Here is a 23,308-nt window from a genome sequence, read left to right as displayed (position 1 = left end):
GAAAATGTACGCACCAATATTAACAACTTCTAATATAACAGTTTATAAAGAAATCTGAATTTTTTCTTCAATGAAGATCGCCAAATACAATTTTTTATATGTTTTAATATTCTCTCTTTTAATTGAGACAAATTTTTTGTTAAATAATCTCATGGAAACTACATCCGGCTTAATACTAAAGTTATTATTAAATTACAATTACCACTTTACAACTATCAAATATTCTTAGACCTATATATTAATATTATAAATATAATGAAAGGCTCCTACGAATCATTCACATGATCCATAATCCATGGTAGAAAACTTCGAACTCTGGTATAAACCGCTGGTGTATCACTACCACAATTACGTCCATACGATACCATGCCTTCGATAATCCAGCCGCCAGTAGATCTACGTGCCAGCGAACCACCCGAATCACCAACACAGCTATCCTTGCCCTTAACACCACCAGCACAGATTTGTGTCGGTAGCAGACGCAGTGGACAAACGCTGTTATCTATATATGGGACATCTACAATACGTTTTTCCACAGAAAAGTCCTCTGTAAAAAAATAAATTAAAAAAGTTTTAATAAAATAAATATCATTTGATTACAACATTTAATTGTACTCACCAATTCCATTATCACCCCAACCAGCAACAGTTAATGTGGATCCATTAACTGGCGGATGTAAAGCCTGTTGTATATTTGGCAGACAAATTGGAGCTACCGAAAATGAATAGATCATCTCATTATCTGTCTTCAGCAATGCTATATCATTTATCAGCCTTCCACGTTTAAATTGACGAAAATCCTTGTGCACGATTTTCTCAATTATATAGTATCGAATAAATCGATCAATACATCCCAAGTCATCACAATCATTATCGGTGTCTGTATTATGATCACCAACACGCATCGAAACCCTAAGAGAAGAAAACAAATATTTATGTACATATTAATGGTAAGGTATGAAGCCACACATGAATTTTGTTGTACTTACAAATTTCCCAATAGTTCTTCGATGGGACCCTTTACACAATGTGCTGCTGTGAGCACATATCGATTTTTTAGTATATTTCCTGCACAACCGATTTGTATATCACCATCCTCTGTAATGGTAACAATTTGTGATATGATACAAAACAAAGTATTTGAATGCTTCTGTTGATAGATGTGGTCTTGTTGAAAACAGCGCACCATATACATAAAATCAGAAGAAATAATATATGAGGGCTATATCTAAATCTGAACCGACTTTCACGAAACTAAGCATACATAATCCTAGACTTAATTCCGTACTCGATGCCAAATTTTGTCCAAATGGAAAAATTTATAGGGACATTGGTGTACCATTAACCTTAAATCGGACGAAAATATATATGTGAGCTATATTTAAATCTGAACCTATTTTTACGAAACTTAACACACATCATTCTAGACTTAATTTAGAACGCCATGCCAAATTTCATGCAAATCGAAAGATATATAGGGGCTTTGATATACCATTTACATAATATCGGACGATAATATATATGGGAGCTATATCTAAATATAACCCGGAGTTGTAGTTTTATTTTAATTCTATATCTGAATTTCGTGGATATATATATAGAGACCCCATTTACAATAAATCGATATATATGGGAGCTATATATAAATCTGGAATTTTTCTTCTCTCTTCTAACACACATTTCCTGAGCATTTAAGCTTTAATGTTTTTATTCTACACATAAAAGTCTAGTCTCATATGATCTGCTAAACTTCGACCGATCAATATTTCAAACATACATTCTAATTGATCATAACCTAACTCTTATAAAACTTAATGGCGATCTGATCGAAATTTACGCCCTCTAGGGTGGTAATGATAATACTAAACCAGTGAGCGGAAGAGGATAGTCGGACGAGGCCGACCATACGATACTCTACACAGATACCTCGAGCCTGTGCCAAATTTCGTGCTATTTGCACCCTCTTGACCGATTAGAGATAAACAGCACATCTTCCATACACTGACATATTTTCCTAATATTCCCAATATTCTGTACAGCCCTTATAATTACTTGTACAGATTTCATTCACCGTGGGTTGTACTGTAATATTTGGCTTGTGGCCTATATATCGACTCAAAAGAACGCAAACAATTATTCCAAATTTTTAATGTGATCATCACCGAAAATTAAAGGTGTTGTCTTTGATTCTAACTGTAACCTCTTGGAAAATTTTAAAGCGATCATCGCCATATTTCCACCCTCTAATGCTAATGAGTTACTAAATAATATCTGAATACGTAAGCACCTGTAAATATTTAAGTTTAACTCCCACATCCGAGTACATACATTGGTATCAATTTAAAGGTCTACCGCTCCTCTTGGATATACTATCAACTTCTCGGGTCTATGTCCTTCAGGGGTAAAGCTATTCGCTATAGTATACGAGTTTTGTCATTTTTCGCACAAAAATCAGGGTCCATTTGACCTGCTAAATAATGGCCGATCTTTATCAAAACAAGCATGATTATGTTTTGGACCGACCAGTTCTTTCAGACACACAGAAGAACTGATACACTTTTAGTATTTTTTCTATTTTCTATTTTTCTGTGTTGTCCGCTATAAATGACCATTATCAATTTTTTTCTGCATTTGGAAAATCCGAAGAAAACTAATTATAATTTCTCTACTGGACTCAACACCGATAATCTGACATATTTTCCTCCACTTAAATGTGTTTATTTCACACTATGACATACATACCATTTTCATATTCCAAATTGACCAACCATGGAAATTCGCCCAGTTGGGCTTCGACACCACCATGAATTTTATCACCAACTAGCATTGGACCACATACCGGCGGTGTGGGAAATAATTTCATTTTATTTTTTGGTTCCTCTCGCTTATCAGCCCATCTATCGCCGACAACTGGAATATTAAAATTACCATGTTCATCAGGAAATAATATTCCTCTGCTGGTTGATGATGTTGCTGTGGAACGGACTCCCACAGTTGATGGCGATTTATTATTGGATGAGGAGGAGGATGATGATTCTGCGGCTGCAGACATAAAAGGTACACCATTATCATCATCATCTGGAAATACAATTGTTTTGCCGAAAATACAGCAAACATATGGCGGTTCGCCAAATCCATTCGAACATTCCTTAGTACTGGCATTACGATCACATCCATTGTAATTATGACATTTAGTCAGTGATGTACATCTACCCAAGCGACCATCGGGATTTTGGCAAATATTTGAAACTGGGCGTAAATGTGGGGGAATTTTTCTTGTTATTTTAACACAAATCACTGCCAACCAAAAGGGGAATACCCACCTCCATTGATGACCACATTCGGGTAACAGATTCCAAAGCAAAAAAACGACAACAAAGTCGTCCAATAAAATCCCCTTTTATGCATATTTATATATTCTATGTGCTCGCACTGAACAACAAATTCTTTAGCAGCAGATATACGTTTTACTTTCCACCGCTGATTGCCGCATACTGATATGAGAAATAATTTCGCGGCTTTATGAGGCCAAAGCAGGCTCTCGCGCTCAACTACCCAGTTCAGTTGAGCTCAACTGAAGATTGAACCCGCATTCTATAAAATTGTTTTTGTTTTTTCTTTGCGTTTTGTTTTGCGTCTTGTTTTCACTTTAGTTGAGAACTTTTCATCATTTTGCTTTTTTTATTTCTTTACTTGTTCTCCAGTGCATAGATGAATGGATACCAGTCGTTGTAGTAAGTGTTATTATTATTTAATGTGTAGCACCGCGATTTGTAAAACAGGTTACTAAGTTGTTTCTCTTGCTTTCCGAATAATGACTATAGTAATGACATTTTTCATAGACTATCAGAGCTACAGGCGTGGATTTTTTAAATGTCATTTTTCATAGACAATCAGAGCTATAGGCGTGGATTTTTTAAATGTCATTTTTCATAGACTATCAGAGCTATAGGCGTGGATTTTTTAAATGTCATTTTTCATAGACTATCAGAGCTATAGGCGTGGATTTTTTAAATGTCATTTTTCATAGACTATCAGAGCTATAGGCGTGGATTTTTTAAATGTCATTTTTCATAGACTATCAGAGCTATAGGCGTGGATTTTTTAAATGTCATTTTTCATAGACTATCAGAGCTATAGGCGTGGATTTTTTAAATGTCATTTTTCATAGACTATCAGAGCTATAGGCGTGGATTTTTTAAATGTCATTTTTCATAGACTATCAGAGCTATAGGCGTGGATTTTTTAAATGTCATTTTTCATAGACTATCAGAGCTATAGGCGTGGATTTTTTAAATGTCATTTTTCATAGACTATCAGAGCTATAGGCGTGGATTTTTTAAATGTCATTTTTCATAGACTATCAGAGCTATAGGCGTGGATTTTTTAAATGTCATTTTTCATAGACTATCAGAGCTATAGGCGTGGATTTTTTAAATGTCATTTTTCATAGACTATCAGAGCTATAGGCGTGGATTTTTTAAATGTCATTTTTCATAGACTATCAGAGCTATAGGCGTGGATTTTTTAAATGTCATTTTTCATAGACTATCAGAGCTATAGGCGTGGATTTTTTAAATGTCATTTTTCATAGACTATCAGAGCTATAGGCGTGGATTTTTTAAATGTCATTTTTCATAGACTATCAGAGCTATAGGCGTGGATTTTTTAAATGTCATTTTTCATAGACTATCAGAGCTATAGGCGTGGATTTTTTAAATGTCATTTTTCATAGACTATCAGAGCTATAGGCGTGGATTTTTTAAATGTCATTTTTCATAGACTATCAGAGCTATAGGCGTGGATTTTTTAAATGTAATTTTTCATAGACTATCAGAGATATAGGCGTGGATTTTTTGAATGCCATTTTTCATAGACTATCAGAGCTACAGGCGTGGATTTTTTAAATGTCATTTTTCATAGACAATCAGAGCTATAGGCGTGGATTTTTTAAATGTAATTTTTCATAGACTATCAGAGCTATAGGCGTGGATTTTTTAAATGACCTTTTTCATAGACTATCAGAGATATAGGCGTGGATTTTTTAAATGTCATTTTTCATAGACTATCAGAGCTATAGGCGTGGATTTTTTAAATGTCATTTTTCATAGACTATCAGAGCTATAGGCGTGGATTTTTTAAATTTCATTTTTCATAGACTGAGCTATTTTTTTTAAATGTCATTTTTCATAGACTATCAGAGCTATAGGCGTGGATTTTTTAAATGTCATTTTTCATAGACTATCAGAGCTATAGGCGTGGATTAAAAAAAACAATTAAATGTCTCGACTTATTTCAAATTACAAGCATTTAATCATGGTGTAGGGTATAATAAATTAAACCAGACCTTTTATACAAAATTTTACTTGTTTTTATTTAAACTCAGCTTTAGAAGACAAGCACGTGCATGTGGGCGCAAAAAGAAGAAATTCAATATCAAGCGAGAAAACACCACACAAGCAACTATTAAGAGATACATCAATCAATATCGGTAAATAATTTACTGATGTGATGAAAATCGTTTGCAGCCATTTGAATACGGGGTAATTGCTAAGAAATGAAACAAGTATTTTCTCTACTTCAGCTAACAAGTTTTCAGATACTATATACGATTAAAATGAATCATGAAATAATGTATAAAACAAACAAGTACGTCATAATCACATATGTCGAACCGTAAGGCGGTTGCCCTCCCCCAAATTATTCAATGAGCGAGCCTGCACCATGGGAAGGAACTTGTTCTAAGATGTTTTAAACACTGATATCCACAAGCTGGATTTTTCGTGCGGGATTTTATGAATGAGATGTTTTTGGTTTTTTATATTAGTGTTTAAATTTTATGGCGAAATTGTCATTGTGCCTACACGTGTTTGTTTTGTTGCCTTGAATTAAAGAAACACGTCAAGTTGTTCTCAGATTGTGACGACATGCTACGTCGGGCACTTCTTAATGTGGTTACGATATCAACGCATTTTTTTATAAGTTTATATATATAAATGTGGGTGCATTTAAATGCACAAAGTTGAATCATCCAATAAATTTTCGAAATTTTAGTAAATTTTGCATTTGATATTTTAAGACTGCCTGCGATATTTTAATGTCGATAGAATTAAATTTGAAATATTTCTTAAAACTGGCCAATAATGACAGCACCATAAGGTGGAGTGTATATTAATTTTGTCATTCCGTTTGCAACACCTCGAAATATTTACCGAGACTCCATGTCGATTTACGCATGTCCGTCAGTTTAAATCACGATAGAGATCACAATATTAAAGATAGAGCTCTGAAATTTTGCGCGGACAATGCTAGTACAAATGATATATATGTCGGTCCACGTTTTGATGTAGGCCAAAAGGGCCTACCCTCAATATTCGGTATTTTAGTGATTTTGGACACGTTTTCCAATCGAATTGGCTGTAATTTGGCACTTTTGGTTCTCATGGTATAGCACATCTTCGTACCAAAAATTATTAATATTGACTGAAGTTTCAGGGTAGCCCACATATAATGTTACCCCAAAATATTCGGTACATTGGACAGATTTTCCAACCGAACTGGTTGTTATTTGGTATTTTGGGTTCTCGTTGAATAGGAAATATCCTTCCAAAAAACGGTAGCTACCATATAACGGTACCCACCAGAATTCGGTATTTTGGGGATTTTGGGCAGGTTTTCCAACCGAATTGGCTGCAATTTGGTATTTTGGGTTCTCAATGTATAGTACATATCGACGCCTCCGAAGAATGGCTGCAATTTTTCAGTATTTTGGGTTCTCTTACGTGCCATGCTATGTATAACTTTGTACATATAGAGAATTTAAATTAAGGATCATAGTATCTAAAATCGTAAATAACTTTAAAACATGCTAAGTCAACTTAGCAGTCACCATATAACGGTAACCCCCAATATTCGGTATTTATGGGATTTTGCACAAGTTTTCCAACCAAACTGGCTGCAATTTGCTATTTCGGGTTCTCATTGTATTGCACATATCCATACCAAAAATTATTAATATTGGCCAAAGGTTCAGGGTAGCCCCATATAACGGTTCTCCCAGTATTTGGTATTCTAGGGATTCTGGACACTTTTTTCTACCAACTTGGATGTAATTTTATGTTTTGTTTTCTCATTGCATAATTGTGCTATACAATACACCATTCTAAAAACTTTTAACATTACGTGGGCCAATGGGTCAATTAAGGGTAGCCACATAATATGGTATCCCCCAATATAGGGTTTTTGACACTATAAGATACTATGAGATATTTTGAGAATTTCAATAATCTTTTTTCCGTGTATTTTCGGTATGTTCAACACAGAGATGGTCCGTCAGAAACAGTGACGTAAATGACATACATTTCCTTCGACGATTACACCTTTTTGACAGTCGAAAACCTAAAAAATCATCATCACAGGGACCATCCCTGGTTAAACATGAGTTTTCTTCTAGAAGCCCCCATTTATATTAAATATTTTGGTTTGCGGAATACGGCGAGAACTCCGACTGAATGCATTTTTTATGAATTTTTTTTTTCAAAATTAGGACGACTTGTTGGAATGATGGTCCCATGTATCCGATAGTTCTGTCAACTTTAGATCACACGTGTATGCATTTTTATCAAACAGTTAGCCATCTGTGCGTGATACCAAAAGACGTTGCCCCACAGACCCCAGTTTAAGGTTTTTTTGTGGGTTTGGTAAAAATATTTCGATATGCATATACGAACTTCATTTAAGTTTTCTAGAAATATTACGATATGAAAAATTGGGCATAAGCCTGCAATATCCAATTTTTATGGAACACCAACCAACAAGACTGGACACCAACCAGCAGCAAAACGGAAGGAAATTTAAAATTTGTCTCAAAATTGGGATCTAAAACCAATATTTCTATAAAGTAGAAATAATATTAGAGGGTCACTTTAATGAGCATATCAACTTTATTGGATTATCTTGTATTGCACTCTTGGTTTGGTAAAATATTTCAAATATAAACCATCCCAAATATTACACACTATAAGTAATGATATACAAAATGTTTTTAAAGTTAATTTTAATAATTTAAAATATTTAGCATAACATTTAATCTTCTACAAAACTACAAATATTTACATTCGCAGAAATATTAAAATATATTTCATTTAAATGTTACGTTCCTCGCATTATATCACTTATCCATTTTATAAAGGTACGAACTCTTGTATAAACAGCCGGTTTACCTTTGCCACAACTAGAGCCATACGAAACAATGCCCTCCAGAACCCAACCGTTTTGGGTGCGACGAGCCAAAGAACCGCCGGAATCACCATTACAACTATCCTTGCCCATTTCACCGCCAACACACATGTGGGATAATTCCTGACGAATTCGACATTTGTCATCATCCAAATATACAACATCCACAATGCGTTTCTCATCGGTGTAGTTTGCTAAAAAAATTATGGAGAAGGAAATGTTTTATATGACATATACTGATTTTTTTATTTGTGAATACATTACCCGTTGCTGTACTACCCCAACCGGCCACTGTCAATCTCGTACCATTTGTCGGTGGCTGTAATTTCGGCATAACCACAGGCAAACATATTGGTGCCACGGAATATGAATATTTGATATCTTTTGTTGTTTTCACCAAGGCAATATCACTGTAAATTTTTCTTTTCTTTGTAACAAAGAAATCATCATGCACCCATGACTGTTCGATAAATAGCCGTTGATATGGATCTATGCAGAAGCCATCTTTATCACAATCTTGTTCAGTTACAACATTATGATCACCAGCTCGTATGGATTCTCTGGAAATAAAAAAGGTTCCATATTTACTTAGCATAGTAGTGACGTGTATAAAATGTACTACTTTTTCAATAAATTTCGAATATTCTTCGTCGGACTTACGAAATATACAAATATTATTAAACTTACAAAACACCAACGTTTTCCTCAATTTGTCCTCGCACACAGTGTCCTGCTGTTAAAACATATCTCTGATTTAAAATACTGCCAGCACAACCAATTGTTAACCAACCACTAGCTAGAAAAGAGAAACAAATATAACTATTAACACTGTGACACAAAATCGATCATGGTATGCGGAGGTGGAAAAATCTTCATGGGGTTAAAAACCCTTGGCGTGTATAATAAGAATCCATAAGCACAAAATCACCATGGGTCAAGTTTTTAATGAAGAAACCCCTTTATATCTTTGTATCGCATGAGGAATATTTTTTGTAAATCATATCATCGTTCTCTGGTGTTTTTAGTCCTCTGTTATTAAACTTAAAGCCACAAGATGAGATTTTTTGACTTCCAAATATTTAGAAAAAATGTAGCTCATACGATTTTATATAGGGTCACCAAAGAAATCGATATTCGTATATTTGCATCGTCCTTTTTCAGTTTTACTCGATCCTTGCTCAGAAAACCTATTATTCGAAGTAGTTAGGTTTAATCCCCCTTAAAAAAGTACTATAGTACTGTACATAATTTTCGTCGGAGCAGGCCCTGAAAAAATATTCTTTAAAAAATCTACGCCTTGTTAGGCCCTGAAAAAATATTCTTTAAAAAATCTACGCCTTGTTAGGCCCTGAAAAAATATTCTTTAAAAAATCTACGCCTTGTTAGGCCCTGAAAAAATATTCTTTAAAAAATCTACGCCTTGTTAGGCCCTGAAAAAATATTCTTTAAAAAATCTACGCCTTGTTAGGCCCTGAAAAAATATTCTTTAAAAAATCTACGCCTTGTTAGGCCCTGAAAAAATATTCTTTAAAAAATCTACGCCTTGTTAGGCCCTGAAAAAATATTCTTTAAAAAATCTACGCCTTGTTAGGCCCTGAAAAAATATTCTTTAAAAAATCTACGCCTTGTTAGGCCCTGAAAAAATATTCTTTAAAAAATCTACGCCTTGTTAGGCCCTGAAAAAATATTCTTTAAAAAATCTACGCCTTGTTAGGCCCTGAAAAAATATTCTTTAAAAAATCTACGCCTTGTTAGGCCCTGAAAAAATATTCTTTAAAAAAATCTACGCCTTGTTAGGCCCTGAAAAAATATTCTTTAAAAAATCTACGCCTTGTTAGGCCCTGAAAAAATATTCTTTAAAAAATCTACGCCTTGTTAGGCCCTGAAAAAATATTCTTTAAAAAATCTACGCCTTGTTAGGCCCTGAAAAAATATTCTTTAAAAAATCTACGCCTTGTTAGGCCCTGAAAAAATATTCTTTAAAAAATCTACGCCTTGTTAGGCCCTGAAAAAATATTCTTTAAAAAATCTACGCCTTGTTAGGCCCTGAAAAAATATTCTTTAAAAAATCTACGCCTTGTTAGGCCCTGAAAAAATATTCTTTAAAAAATCTACGCCTTGTTAGGCCCTGAAAAAATATTCTTTAAAAAATCTACGCCTTGTTAGGCCCTGAAAAAATATTCTTTAAAAAATCTACGCCTTGTTAGGCCCTGAAAATATATTCTTTAAAAAATCTACGCCTTGTTAGGCCCTGAAAAAATATTCTTTAAAAAATCTACGCCTTGTTAGGCCCTGAAAAAATATTCTTTAAAAAATCTGTTGAAAACATACCTGTTGAGAATACACTCTGTAGTCAAACCAAATATTTGCACCTAGTAGGCTTTGGTATTCATATTGTATTGTTTGTTTGTATCATACTATTTTTCTGTACCTTTTGTAATAAACGTTTGAACTGAACACAACATACGTGTCCGCTATATTTAATTTCTAACATTGGTTATGGGCCCAGGATAATTTCTTGCTGAGGACAAAGGCCAAGGATTATATTGTGAAGGATATTACAACAAGGCGATTTTTGTAGCGGTTTAACAAAAGGAAGATTTTGCTGATATTCGATACGATTTTTGTGAATTTGGAGTTGTGTTCCCAATAAAGCTTTTAAAGGGAAAAAGGAATTTTCAAGATGGCGACTCCGTCCTTACAAATAGAAAAATTGGATGAAGGGAATTATGATTCCTGGCACATGCATATGAAAAGCGTTCTGGTACATAACGAGCTGTGGAAGTATGCGAGTGGGACCTACGATTGTGACCCAAGATGGACAACGGAACAAAAGGAGGAATGGGTAAGACGTGACGAAAAGGCGTTGGCGATGATAATACTGAGCGTTAAAGGCAGCCAACTTAATCACATAAAGAAATGTAAAGTATCAGCGGAAGCTTGGAAGAAATTAGCAGAAATTTACAAGCCGAAAGGGCCAGTTCAAAAGGTAATGCTTTTTAAAAAGCTTATGAATTTAAAAATGATGGAAAACGAAGTCATGGCCTCGTATGTTGAAAAATTTGAAAACATTGTGGAGAAATTGGCCGACATAGCAATAGAGTTGCAGGATGAGCTCATAGTTATTATTCTTCTCTCAAGTTTGCCATCGAGTTGGGAGAATTTTATTGTTGCAATGGAAACTCGAGACATGTTGCCGACGTTCCATGCTTTAAAATTGAAGTTACTAGAAGAAGGTGAACGTCGTGCAAATACGAATGCCACATTGGAAGCTGATTCAATACAGCAGGCATTTGCGAGCTCTCAACAAAAGAAAATATTCGTCAAGAAGGAAAATTCGGAGTCAAAGAAAGAGTTTTCGGGAAAGTGCTACGTTTGTGGAAGAAAAGGACACATTGCTCGATATTGTAGAGACAACAAAGTGGAACAGGAACGTTCAAGTGCAATGTTGGCAGCATCTGGCGGATTTAAGAGTGGTATTTGGTATGTAGACAGTGGTGCAACATCTCACATGTGCAATAGCCGTGATTTGGTCACGGAATTTGAAGAGTGCAATGAGAAAATTTATCTGGCTGGTAATACTTTCATAACTGCTATTGGAAAAGGTGAAGTTGTTCTTAATGCGGAGTGTGAAGTCCGTTTGAAAAATGTGCTGTATGCACCGGATCTTCACGGAAATTTTATCTCAATAAGTAAGGCTGTCGAGAAAGGCTATACAGCAATTTTCACTTCTCATGGCGTAGAAATGAAGGACGCGGATGGTTTTGTCACCTTAAAAGCAAAGAAAGAAGATAATTTGTTTGTGGTGTCGAAGAAATGTGATCATCATTTAAATGCAGCAAGCAACAAAGATATGTTATGGCACTACAGGTATGGACATCTAAACTTCAATGATCTTGATGAGATGAGCAAGAAATGTCTGGTAAATGGCATGAAAATGTCAAAGCGGGTTAAAGATGTGAAGTGCAGGACGTGCATGTTGAGCAAAATACATGTGGCTCCCTTTCCAAATATGTCGGAACACCGAGCTCAAGAATTATTGGAACTGATTCATTCTGATGTGTGCGGTCCGATAAATGTAAATTCTGCCGGAGGATCCAGATATTTCGTCACTTTTATTGATGACAAATCCCGTCGTGTTTTTGTATATTTTATGAAAGCAAAGAGCGAAGTTTTTGAAAAGTTCAAGGTATTTAAGCAAGAAGTCGAACGCCAAACTGGAAAGAAAATTAAGATACTACGGAGTGATAATTGGCGTGAGTATATAAACAATCAGTTTGATTCATATCTACAAGATCAGGGTATAGTACGGCAACTCACGGTGGCCTATACCCCACAACAAAATGGAGTAGCAGAAAGAGCTAACCGTACTATTGTGGAGATGGCACGTTCCATGTTGATCCATGCAAACCTTCCTCAAAATCTGTGGGCAGAAGCTGTTTTAACTGCGGTGTATTTGCGGAATCGATCTCCAACAAAGGTTCTATGTGAGAAAACTCCTTACGAGGTATGGTATGGAAGGAAGCCAAAGGTTAGTCATCTCAAAGTATTTGGTGCGTGTGCTGTAGCTTTGAATAAAGGAAGGAGAGATAAATTTGATCCCAAGGGGAAGCAATATATAATGATTGGCTATTCATTAGTTGCAAAGGCATATCGTTTATACGATAGTAGTACCCAAACCGTGATTGAGAGACGCGACGTAATTTTTGATGAAAATTGTCTTCAAAATTCCAGAAGTGTCCAAAACGGGGCTAGATTCGAAGATAAGGATTCATATTATATTGCTTTGGATAACGAAAACGAACAAGGTTCAGATTTGCTCGAAACTAATCCGGATTCAGATGGAATTGAAGATCAGGAAGATGATTTCAACACCGCCGAAGAGAGTAGTGATACCACAGAAGAAGACGAAGTAACAATTCAACAAATTGCTGAGGAAAATAATGATTTGGAAGAAAATTTGAATCGAGGAGAGCAGAGAATAGGTCGTGGAAGACCGAAGATAATTCGAGATGGAAATAGGGGTAGGCCTAAGAAACAATTCAATGTGGTGAGTGGATTATCAGATGAAGTAGAATTTGTACCTCAAACTCCCGAAGACGCCATGAATTGTGTAAAATCGGACGAATGGAAGAAAGCCATGCAAGTTGAATATGATGCCCTGAAGAAAAATGAGACATGGTCATTAGTGGATTTACCAACTGGGAAGAAAGTTATTGGCTGCAAATGGGTGTATGCCATTAAGACAAACAAAGACGGAGCAATAGAGAGGTATAAAGCCAGGCTGGTAGCTAAGGGCTGTAGTCAGCAATACGGCGTGAACTACAAAGAAACTTTTTCTCCGGTGATTAGGTATTCAAATATTAGATTGTTTTTGAGTCTAGCAGTACAAAATAAAATGCATTTACATCAGTTGGACGTGGTTAGCGCATATTTAAATGGAGATCTGCATGAAGAGATTTATATGCAGCAGCCAGAAATGTTTGTGGATGATAAGGCTCCAGATAAGGTTCTACGATTAAAGAAGTCGATTTATGGCCTAAAGCAATCAGGCAGAGAATGGAACGCCAAGCTTGACATGTGCTTAAAAGACATCGGATTTACTTCATGCAATAACGAGCCCTGCTTATATAAGATGAAAATCAATGGTGAAATGGTTATAGTAGCTGTGTATGTCGACGACATCTTAATTGGTTGTGCAAACAAGTCTATTCTGCTGCAAGTGAAGCGTGCTATATTTAGCGAATTTGACATCAGCGACAAAGGACCGGTTCAACATTTTCTTGGCATGGAAATTAATAGAGACGGGGAAACAGGAAGTTTAACAGTGAGTAATATGCAGTATATTAAGAATTTGTTGAAAAAATACAGTATGGAGGAATGCAAGTCAGTGGCAACCCCACTTGATCCTGGTTTTCAAGTAGCATGTGACCAAGATTGCAAACGAGCTGATATACAAGCATATCAAACATTAATGGGCGAGCTTATGTATTTGGCGATCACAACTCGTCCCGATATTGTACATTCAGTAGCAAAGCTATCGCAGAAAAATAGCGACCCTCACATTGAACATTTTAATGCAGGCAAGAAAATATTAAGGTATTTGGCTGGTACTACTGAGTTGAAGATTGAGTACAAGGATGGTAAAAAAGAATTGTGCGGTTATGCGGATGCAGATTGGGGAGGTAACCCCATTGATAGAAAATCCTATACAGGATTCTTATTTTATTATGGAGAGTGTTTGGTTTCATGGAAATCTAAAAAGCAACGTGTAGTAGCGTTGAGTAGCACAGAGGCAGAGTATATATCAATATCAAATGCTGCTCGAGAAGCTGTATATTTAAAAAGGGTGCTATATGAACTCGAAGGTGTTGAGAACAAAGCAGTGATTCTAAACGTTGATAATCAAGGTGCTATGAAGATGGCAACGAACCCTGTATTCCACAACCGCAGTAAGCATATTGATATCAAATATCATCACGTTCGCGATGAAATATGTAAGAAGCAAATTGAACTTAAATATGTCAACACTAATGAAATGATTGCGGATATATGCACTAAGAATTTGCACAAAATCAAACATAAGAAATTTGTAGAATTAATGAACTTAAAAAAATGTTGAATAATTATAATATTCGGTTTGAGGGGAAGTGTTGAAAACATACCTGTTGAGAATACACTCTGTAGTCAAACCAAATATTTGCACCTAGTAGGCTTTGGTATTCATATTGTTTGTTTGTATCATACTATTTTTCTGTACCTTTTGTAATAAACGTTTGAACTGAACACAACATACGTGTCCGCTATATTTAATTTCTAACAAAATCTACGCCTTGTTAGGCCCTGAAAAAATATTCTTTAAAAAATCTACGCCTTGTTAGGCCCTGAAAAAATATTCTTTAAAAAATCTACGCCTTGTTAGGCCCTGAAAAAATATTCTTTAAAAAATCTACGCCTTGTTAGCCCCTGAAAAAACATTCTTTAAAAAATCTACGCCTTGTTAGGCCCTGAAAAAATATTCTTTAAAAAATCTACGCCTTGTTAGGCCCTGAAAAAATATTCTTTAAAAAATCTACGCCTTGTTAGGCCCTGAAAAAATATTCTTTAAAAAATCTACGCCTTGTTAGGCCCAGAAAAAATATTCTTTAAAAAATCTACGCCTTGTTAGGCCCTGAAAAAATATCCTATAAAAAATCTTCGCCTTGTTAGGCCCTGAAAAAATATTCTTTAAAAAATCTACGCCTTGTTAGGCCCTGAAAAAATATTCTGTAGCAGTAGCGTTTTTATAATATCACAAATATTTTATTACTTTGCTAAAAACTACTTTAAATAATTTTGTAATTTATTAGAAAACAGAACCTTTGTAAAATATTGTTCGTTGTAAATTTTGTCACATTTGTTTTTGAAAAGGCCTATATAAGGAGCTTCCATAACGAACAATATTCATTCTGTTTTCATAGGTAGGATAGGATAGTTCAATAATTTGAATAGTGGAGCAATTGGAACACGTGGTAGCTATTCGCAGCCGTTTCCTATTGTTTCCCTCTTTCGATTATTGGAAAATGTTTTAATATGAAGATAAATGTGTAAACGTGGTGACGATGGTCGCCGTTGCCTTTTATCCTAATATCATTACATATATTCTATTCATTCTGTTTTCATAGATTGTTCCCGTCTACGTTATTACTTTGTTTGTTAAATAAATAATCGTTCTTTTGTAAATCATTCGCGTTTAAATCCGGAAGGCTAAAACTATCTGCAATTGGCGCCCACCAAAGAATTCCAAGGGAGAAAACAACGTACCTCGTTACAAATTGGCGCCCAACGTGTGAGGTCGGATCAACGCCAAGAAAAGCCGTGCAGAAGAATTATTATTGGATAAATCTCGATTTTTGTTCTTTCTGATTAACAAGATAAGGAACATCCTGTCTCAATCATCGAACTCTATGAATAAAGAGGTTATTGCAGAAGGGTTACGCAAAAGCGACCGGATACAAAGAAGTACAAACATGGTTTCGCTTACCACTGAACAATTTGAAAGTCTTTTGAGTGCTGTAAGTAAATCCAGTGAAAAGTGTGGTTCATTCAGCGGCTGTTCAGCACGATACAATGGCGAACGATGTTCTGTGAAAGTTGAAGAATTTATATCGGCTATAACGACATACCAGGTTGTTGAAGGTATTGCAGACGCTAATGCAGTTAATGGTATGCCAATGCTACTTCAAGGTGATGCTGCAGAATGGTGGCGTGGTGCTAAATCTAAAGCAAAAACTTTCAGTGATGTCTTAAAAATGTTACGTGAGGCATTTGCTCCACCGAAACCAGCATGGCGAATATATGCGGAAATATATGAGCAGAAACAAAGCAAAAATGAACCTACTGATACGTTTATACGTAAGAAGAGAACGTTATTTGCACAGTTGGCGGAAGTTCCAACAGAATCCAGCCAAATTGATATGATATTTGGGATGCTTCATCCTCAAATCAGGGAGCGAGTCTATCGCCACAAAGTAAGAACTTTTGAAGAACTCTTGGCAGATGCAAGGGAAGCAGAACTTACAATTCGTGAACGCGTTGTAGTGAACACTGAAACTTTGGAGAGTGGTCCTCAAGGTGGTCTAAAACGTTGCTCCTTTTGTCGGAAGAAAGGCCATACTGCTGACAACTGTTTCAAAAAGAAAAGTGTGGTTGAAGAAGCTACGTCAAATGCTAAGGCGGAAGTACTAAAACCTAAATTGGCTTGCTATGGATGTAACGAACCGGGTTTTGTTCGTGCGAATTGCCCTAAATGCAATGTTAAGCCGAAAGATAAAAGTACAAGGAACGTAAGTTTCAATTCATATGGTATGTCTATTGGTCGTGACATCCCTATGGTGAATGTTCAATTGTTTGGCGTTCCTGGACAAGCTTATTTTGATACTGGTTCTAAAACGAGCGTAGCCAGTTCCAACCTAAAGCGAATAATGCAGTTCAAGGGATGTAAATTTGATTCAATTAAATGCAAAACAACTTTGGCAGATGGATCTACAACAACTCGAACATTTCTAACGACAACTTGCAAGATTATAGTCGGAGGAAAGAGTTTTGATATAGATTTTTTGGTTTTTCCCGAAGATAAAAACAATCGCACTCTCCTAGGAACAGATTTTATGGAGCTGGCAAATATTGTATTGAATATGGGGCAGAAACATTGGCATTTTGAAGGCTGTCCAACTGAAGTCTTTGATTTTGCCCAAGAGCTACCAGTTGAGATGAATTTGATTGAAACCATCAAAATATCGGATTCATATATAAAACGCAAGTCAGTGGTAGTAGAGGAACGAAACATAAAATCTCCATTTATAACTCCAAAGAGAAGTTGTCAATCGCATGTTTCGGACTTTGAGTCTTATGGTCCTGATTATCATGCCGAATCCGATTATTCACCACATTCAATCCAAGCAATATTCAAAGATGCACTTCCAAATGATGTCACTACTCCAGAAAGAGCAAAAGATACTGATCTATTTCCGAATGTGCGCCGTGTTAACAATTATAGTGTGGAAGATGAAATATTCACTGAACTTCACATGATTGACTTTAAAATCCTGAAAGAGTCAGATGCGCTTAATATAGATAATGAAGATAAGATTCACTTGGATAACTTGTTGGTAAAGTACGAAGGTGTATTTGCCGCATCCGGAGACCCTACACCATTTACAACTCACAAAATAAATACAGGCGACCACCAACCAATATTTTCTCCACCATATCGCATGTCGTTTGCAAAGAATGATGTAATAGAAGAATGTGATTCAGCATGGGCTTCTCCTGTGGTGATGGTACCAAAGAAAGATGGATCTGTTCGTGTATGCGTAGACTACAGGAAATTGAACGCAATAACTATTCCCGATAGATACCCTCTTCCCCGCATGGACGATCTACTTCATGCTGCTAAGAGCACAACATATATGACCACACTCGATTTACAAAGCGGCTATTATCAAGTAGAAGTAGCTCTCGAGGATCGGGATAAAACGTCTCTGATAACACCCTTTGGAACTTTTCGATTCAAAAGGATGCCATTTGGGTTACGAAATGCACCCGCAACCTTTCAAAGGATGATAAATCGGTTCAAAATAGGAATCCATGATGTATGTATTCTGGCTTACTTGGATGATATAATTATATGTTCAGATACATTCCAAAGACATTTACAAGACATTGAAGTTGTCCTTAAGCGATTGTTGGCCTATAAACGACGTTTGAATGCAAAGAAGTGTAACTTTTGCTGCTCTCATGTAAAATATCTGGGACATATTTTAAAACCCGAAGGTATTGCGGTTGATCCAGGAAAAGTTCAAGCAATAATAGAGCGTAAAGAGCCAAGAAACTTAAAGGAACTTATATCTTTTCTCCAAACTTGCTCGTGGTATCGAAAATTTATAAATAAATATGCAGAAATTGCACGTCCTCTCACTAATCTTACTAAAAAGACTGCTATATGGAAATGGGAAAAGGATGAACAAGAAGCATTCAACATATTAAAACATGCTTTGAGTTCTCCACCTGTTTTAAAGCAAGCCGTAGATGGCATGCCCTTTGCAATACAAACTGATGCAAGTGCTTATGCGTTAGGAGCGGTTTTATTGCAGGGGGAGGGTAAAGATGAACACCCAATTGAATACGCAAGCCGTTTATTAAGCGCTGCAGAACGCAATTATTCCACCACTGAACGAGAAGCTTTAGCCATTGTATGGGCATGCGACAAGTTTCGTGGATATATTGAAGGCAGTCAAATAAAACTCCTGACGGATCATCAACCTCTGAAATGGCTTCTGAGTATAAAATCACCAACTGGTCGACTTGCCAGGTGGGGTTTGCAACTGCAACAATTGAATTTCTCGATAGAATATGTCCCTGGTAAAATGAATGCTACAGCCGACATGTTGTCAAGGCCACCATGCGCAGTTGAAAATCACGATGATACGGAGAATTGCATTTGTGCATTCTTTATCGATATGCCAAATAAAACACAATCTCAAATTCGAGAGGAACAATTGAAAGATGAATATTTGAAGGACATAATAACGTCTTTAGAAAATCAAGATGAAAATTCAATAAAGTGGATGAATCGCAGCTACATTCTGAATGATGGTATTCTATATTGTTACTCAAATGATGATTGTGATGATGCACAACTTGTTATACCAAGTCACGAAAGAGCAACTATTCTAAAAGTACACCATGATGATAGTACTGCAGGTCATTACGGTACTGAAAGGACAATTGCCCGTATTACTGGAAGATATTTTTGGCCCGGCATGCGTGCAGAAATAGCGAAGTATGTTAAGAATTGCATTGAGTGTCAAAGATTTAAAGCCACCAATTTAAAACCTGCTGGTTTGTTGCAAACCACTAGTAGTAAACAACGCTTTGAGGTAGTGGCAGTAGATTTGTTTGGCCCATTACCACAAACTGAGGATAATTTCAAATGGATTTTAATTGTGGAAGATGTCGCTAGTCGCTGGACAGAACTCTTTAAACTTACTGATGCCACATCTGAGGCATGCGCTAAGATACTAATTGAAGAAATATTTTTACGATATGGTTTTCCAAGAAGAATTAAATCTGATAATGGGGTTCAATTCGTATCAGCAATTATGCAGCAAATTACTTATTGTCTTGGTATACAGCAGCAATTGACACCATTATACCACCCTGAAGCAAATCCCGTAGAAAGAAAGAATAGAGACCTAAAATGTCAACTTTCCATAATGGTGCAAGAAAATCATGCTAATTGGGATATTTGCTTGCCAGCTATCCGTTTTGCAATGAACTCTTCAAAGTGTCAGAGTACTGGTTACAGTGCTTCATTTTTAACATTTGGTCGAGAAATGCGTACTTTAGACGATGTTCAACACGATGTCAAGTCTATTGTTGAAACAGAGAATGTTATTAATGAATTATCAAAATATCTCAAGACCATGGTAAACTTTTTGGGAAATGCTAAAGAATTAGAAATGAAGGCGCAGGATAAAAACAAGATATATGTGGACAAACGGAGACGCCCACATGAAAATTTTGATGTTGGAACAAAAGTCCTTGTTAATACACATGTATTAAGTAATTCTGCGAAAGGTGTCACATCAAAGTTTGTTCCTAAGAGGGATGGCCCATATGTTATTACGCGGAAAATTGGTTCCACGTCCTTTGAAGTCTCATCACCAGAAAATTTAAACATTCCTTTGGGCACTTTCCACTCATCAGCATTAACTCTATACAAAGGTGCGAATAGTGATCAGTTACCAACACCTAAGTATCCGTTGCGGAAAAGAGGAAGACCGAAGAAGTCACCTTATCAAGCCGCCTAGTTTTGACGTGTGACTCGAGGCGAGGTTTTACACGTCAAAGGGGGAGTATGTAGCAGTAGCGTTTTTATAATATCACAAATATTTTATTACTTTTTACTTTGCTAAAAACTACTTTAAATAATTTTGTAATTTATTGGAAACAGAACCTTTGTAAAATATTGTTCGTTGTAAATTTTGTCACATTTGTTTTTGAAAAGGCCTATATAAGGAGCTTCCATAACGAACAATATTCATTCTGTTTTCATAGGTAGGATAGGATAGTTCAATAATTTGAATAGTGGAGCAATTGGAACACGTGGTAGCTATTCGCAGCCGTTTCCTGTTGTTTCCCTCTTTCGATTATTGGAAAATGTTTTGATATGAAGATAAATGTGTAAACGTGGTGACGATGGTCGCCGTTGCCTTTTATCCTAATATCATTACATATATTCTATTCATTCTGTTTTCATAGATTGTTCCCGTCTACGTTATTACTTTGTTTGTTAAATAAATAATCGTTCTTTTGTAAATCATTCGCGTTTAAATCCGGAAGGCTAAAACTATCTGCAATTGGCGCCCACCAAAGGATTCCAAGGGAGAAAACAACGTACCTCGTTACAATTCTTTAAAAAATCTACGCCTTAGATAGGCCTTGAAAACATATTCTTTAAAAAATCCATAGGTCAATGTGTTGGCATAACCCTATAGAAATGTCACGTCCGCGTTTTAGCTTTTTTCGTAGGACTCAGCCTCAGTTGGCAATCTGTATGGCTTTAACTGATGCCCATGTTCATACACACACTGAATATTTGAATATTCTTACCAGTTCTATATTCCAAATTTACCAGCCATGGAAATTCACCCAATTCTGCTTCCACGCCACCATGAATCACCCACTGACAATGGACCACAGACGCCGGGTTTAGGAAATATATCATCCGTTGTTTCACTGTTCAGTAACTTAAACATCACCGTTTCATTTTTCATGTTATTTTCAGTATTCCCATCTTCGGTGGCCTGAAAAACGCTATTGGCACTGCTGCTCCTCGCTGGATTATTTACCGATGCATCCTTATTTTGTATCATATCTCTGAAAAATGCCGGAAAAACAATTGGCGGTTTCGGTGGTGGAGTTCTATAATAATCATCGTCGTCATCGGGAAAAACAATGCTATTGCCAAAAGTACAACAGACATATGGTGGCAGGCCACGTCCATAATTACAATGCCAATTAACGATGTCCTTTTCGCCGTTTTTCAAGCGAAGACATTTCGTCATCGATATGCATCGGCCCAGGCGTCCATAGGGATTGTAACACAAATTGGAAACTGAAGGTAAGAACACATTTTTTTAATTTTTATTTTTGTATTTTTTGAATTTTGAAATGGTTTTTCTCACCTCCCTTTATGGTTATTGGTATGGTATTCGATGAAATATAACTACAAGTAGTTAATAATAATACTAATATTATGAATTTATACATTTTGATTTGTTTATAATGTGATTAGAAAATATTTTTCTTGGTGAGAGATGTTGTTCCGTCGATAAGCCCTTACGAACTGAGCTGAGCTAATGTCATCTCAGTGTCTATAAATTTATAAATAACATTTACAGTGTCTATTATTGTTTTATTTGTAATCATAATGTGCAATTTCCATGAATCAACTGGTAGAAGATATTGGCTGTTGTATTAACCCATTTGTACAGAGAAATAATGTAAAAAATTTATATAAATTATTAATAATTTATTGGTCCAGGAAGTTTTCAAAATTTCGACTAAAGGGTTGATATAGGTACGAGGTAAGGAAGTGGTTATTGAAATTCGTTCTTTAAATGAACCACATGTTCTTAACAAGGACGTAGCCAGGATTTCACTTCGGGGGGGCCACTGAGAACCAAAAAATATTTTTTCTCGTGTTATCCTACACCATCGTTAGCTATTGAATAGTTCTACGACTTATAAGGATTTATAACGGAAATTCGTTCACAAATTGATAGCTTTTCCGTTTTTATACTATTTTCTATAAAATTCATGCTAAGAACCATTGCAAATAATTGTGATGAATAAATAAAAATTAAGTGATTTAATTCTTAAACGTTATAGAATTTGAACGACCAGGATTAAAAAAATCACATCATCATATTGTTTTACTATGCATACACGCATTTTTAAATTTCACTTTATTAACGTGTTAAAAAATTTCCAATAACCCTGAACATACCGTAAATTGGAGGATGACCGTAATATCGGGGCCGCACTGAAACCAGGACCAATGTTAATAATTTTTGGTAAATAAATTTTGGTAAACCCAAAGGACAAAGTACAGCCGATTCGGTTAAAAAGTGGTTCAATATTGAAAATTTTTGATACAGACATTTAATACCTAATGAGAACCCAAAATATCAAATAACAGCCAATTCGGTTCAAAACGTGTTCAAAATAGTGACCATTTGGATGTACCGTTATATGAGGGATATGCCTACACGTCGACTGATATAGCTCTGGCACTTCTGTGCAAATTTTTGGACAGCCAGCTCAGTTTCTGCAGAAAAATAAAATTACATACAATTTAGTATCGGTTGCAGAATGACATGTTTATGGATCCAGTTTAAAAATGCGACGTCTGTTAGGATTCATCTGTTGAATATAGCCAAAGAGGTGAAGGATATCATATAGTCGGCCCCGTCCGACTTTACTACTTTCCTTACAGGTTTGTTATAACAACAGAGTTATGTTC

General features: G+C 35.8%; 1 protein-coding gene across 1 annotated transcript; it reads right to left on the bottom strand.

The window, feature by feature from the left end:
- Window positions 1–266: 266 nt before the first annotated feature.
- Window positions 267–22,009, bottom strand: LOC133337071 (serine protease 7-like; the record flags this gene model as incomplete). Its single annotated transcript, XM_061545336.1, has 6 exons — window positions 267–547; window positions 620–912; window positions 990–1,098; window positions 21,394–21,466; window positions 21,543–21,898; window positions 21,969–22,009. Coding segments are annotated over 6 exons (1,153 nt in total), but the record flags the coding sequence as incomplete, so codon positions are not given.
- Window positions 22,010–23,308: the final 1,299 nt, after the last annotated feature.

This window comes from Musca vetustissima, unplaced genomic scaffold (assembly GCF_032173495.1).
Source record: "Musca vetustissima isolate MV318-11 ecotype Yass unplaced genomic scaffold, APGP_CSIRO_Mvet_v1 utg58322, whole genome shotgun sequence".
In the NCBI taxonomy this organism is placed as follows: domain Eukaryota; kingdom Metazoa; phylum Arthropoda; class Insecta; order Diptera; family Muscidae; genus Musca; species Musca vetustissima.
Note: the sequence above shows the minus strand (reverse complement) of the source record. Positions and strands in the feature narration are given on the sequence as shown.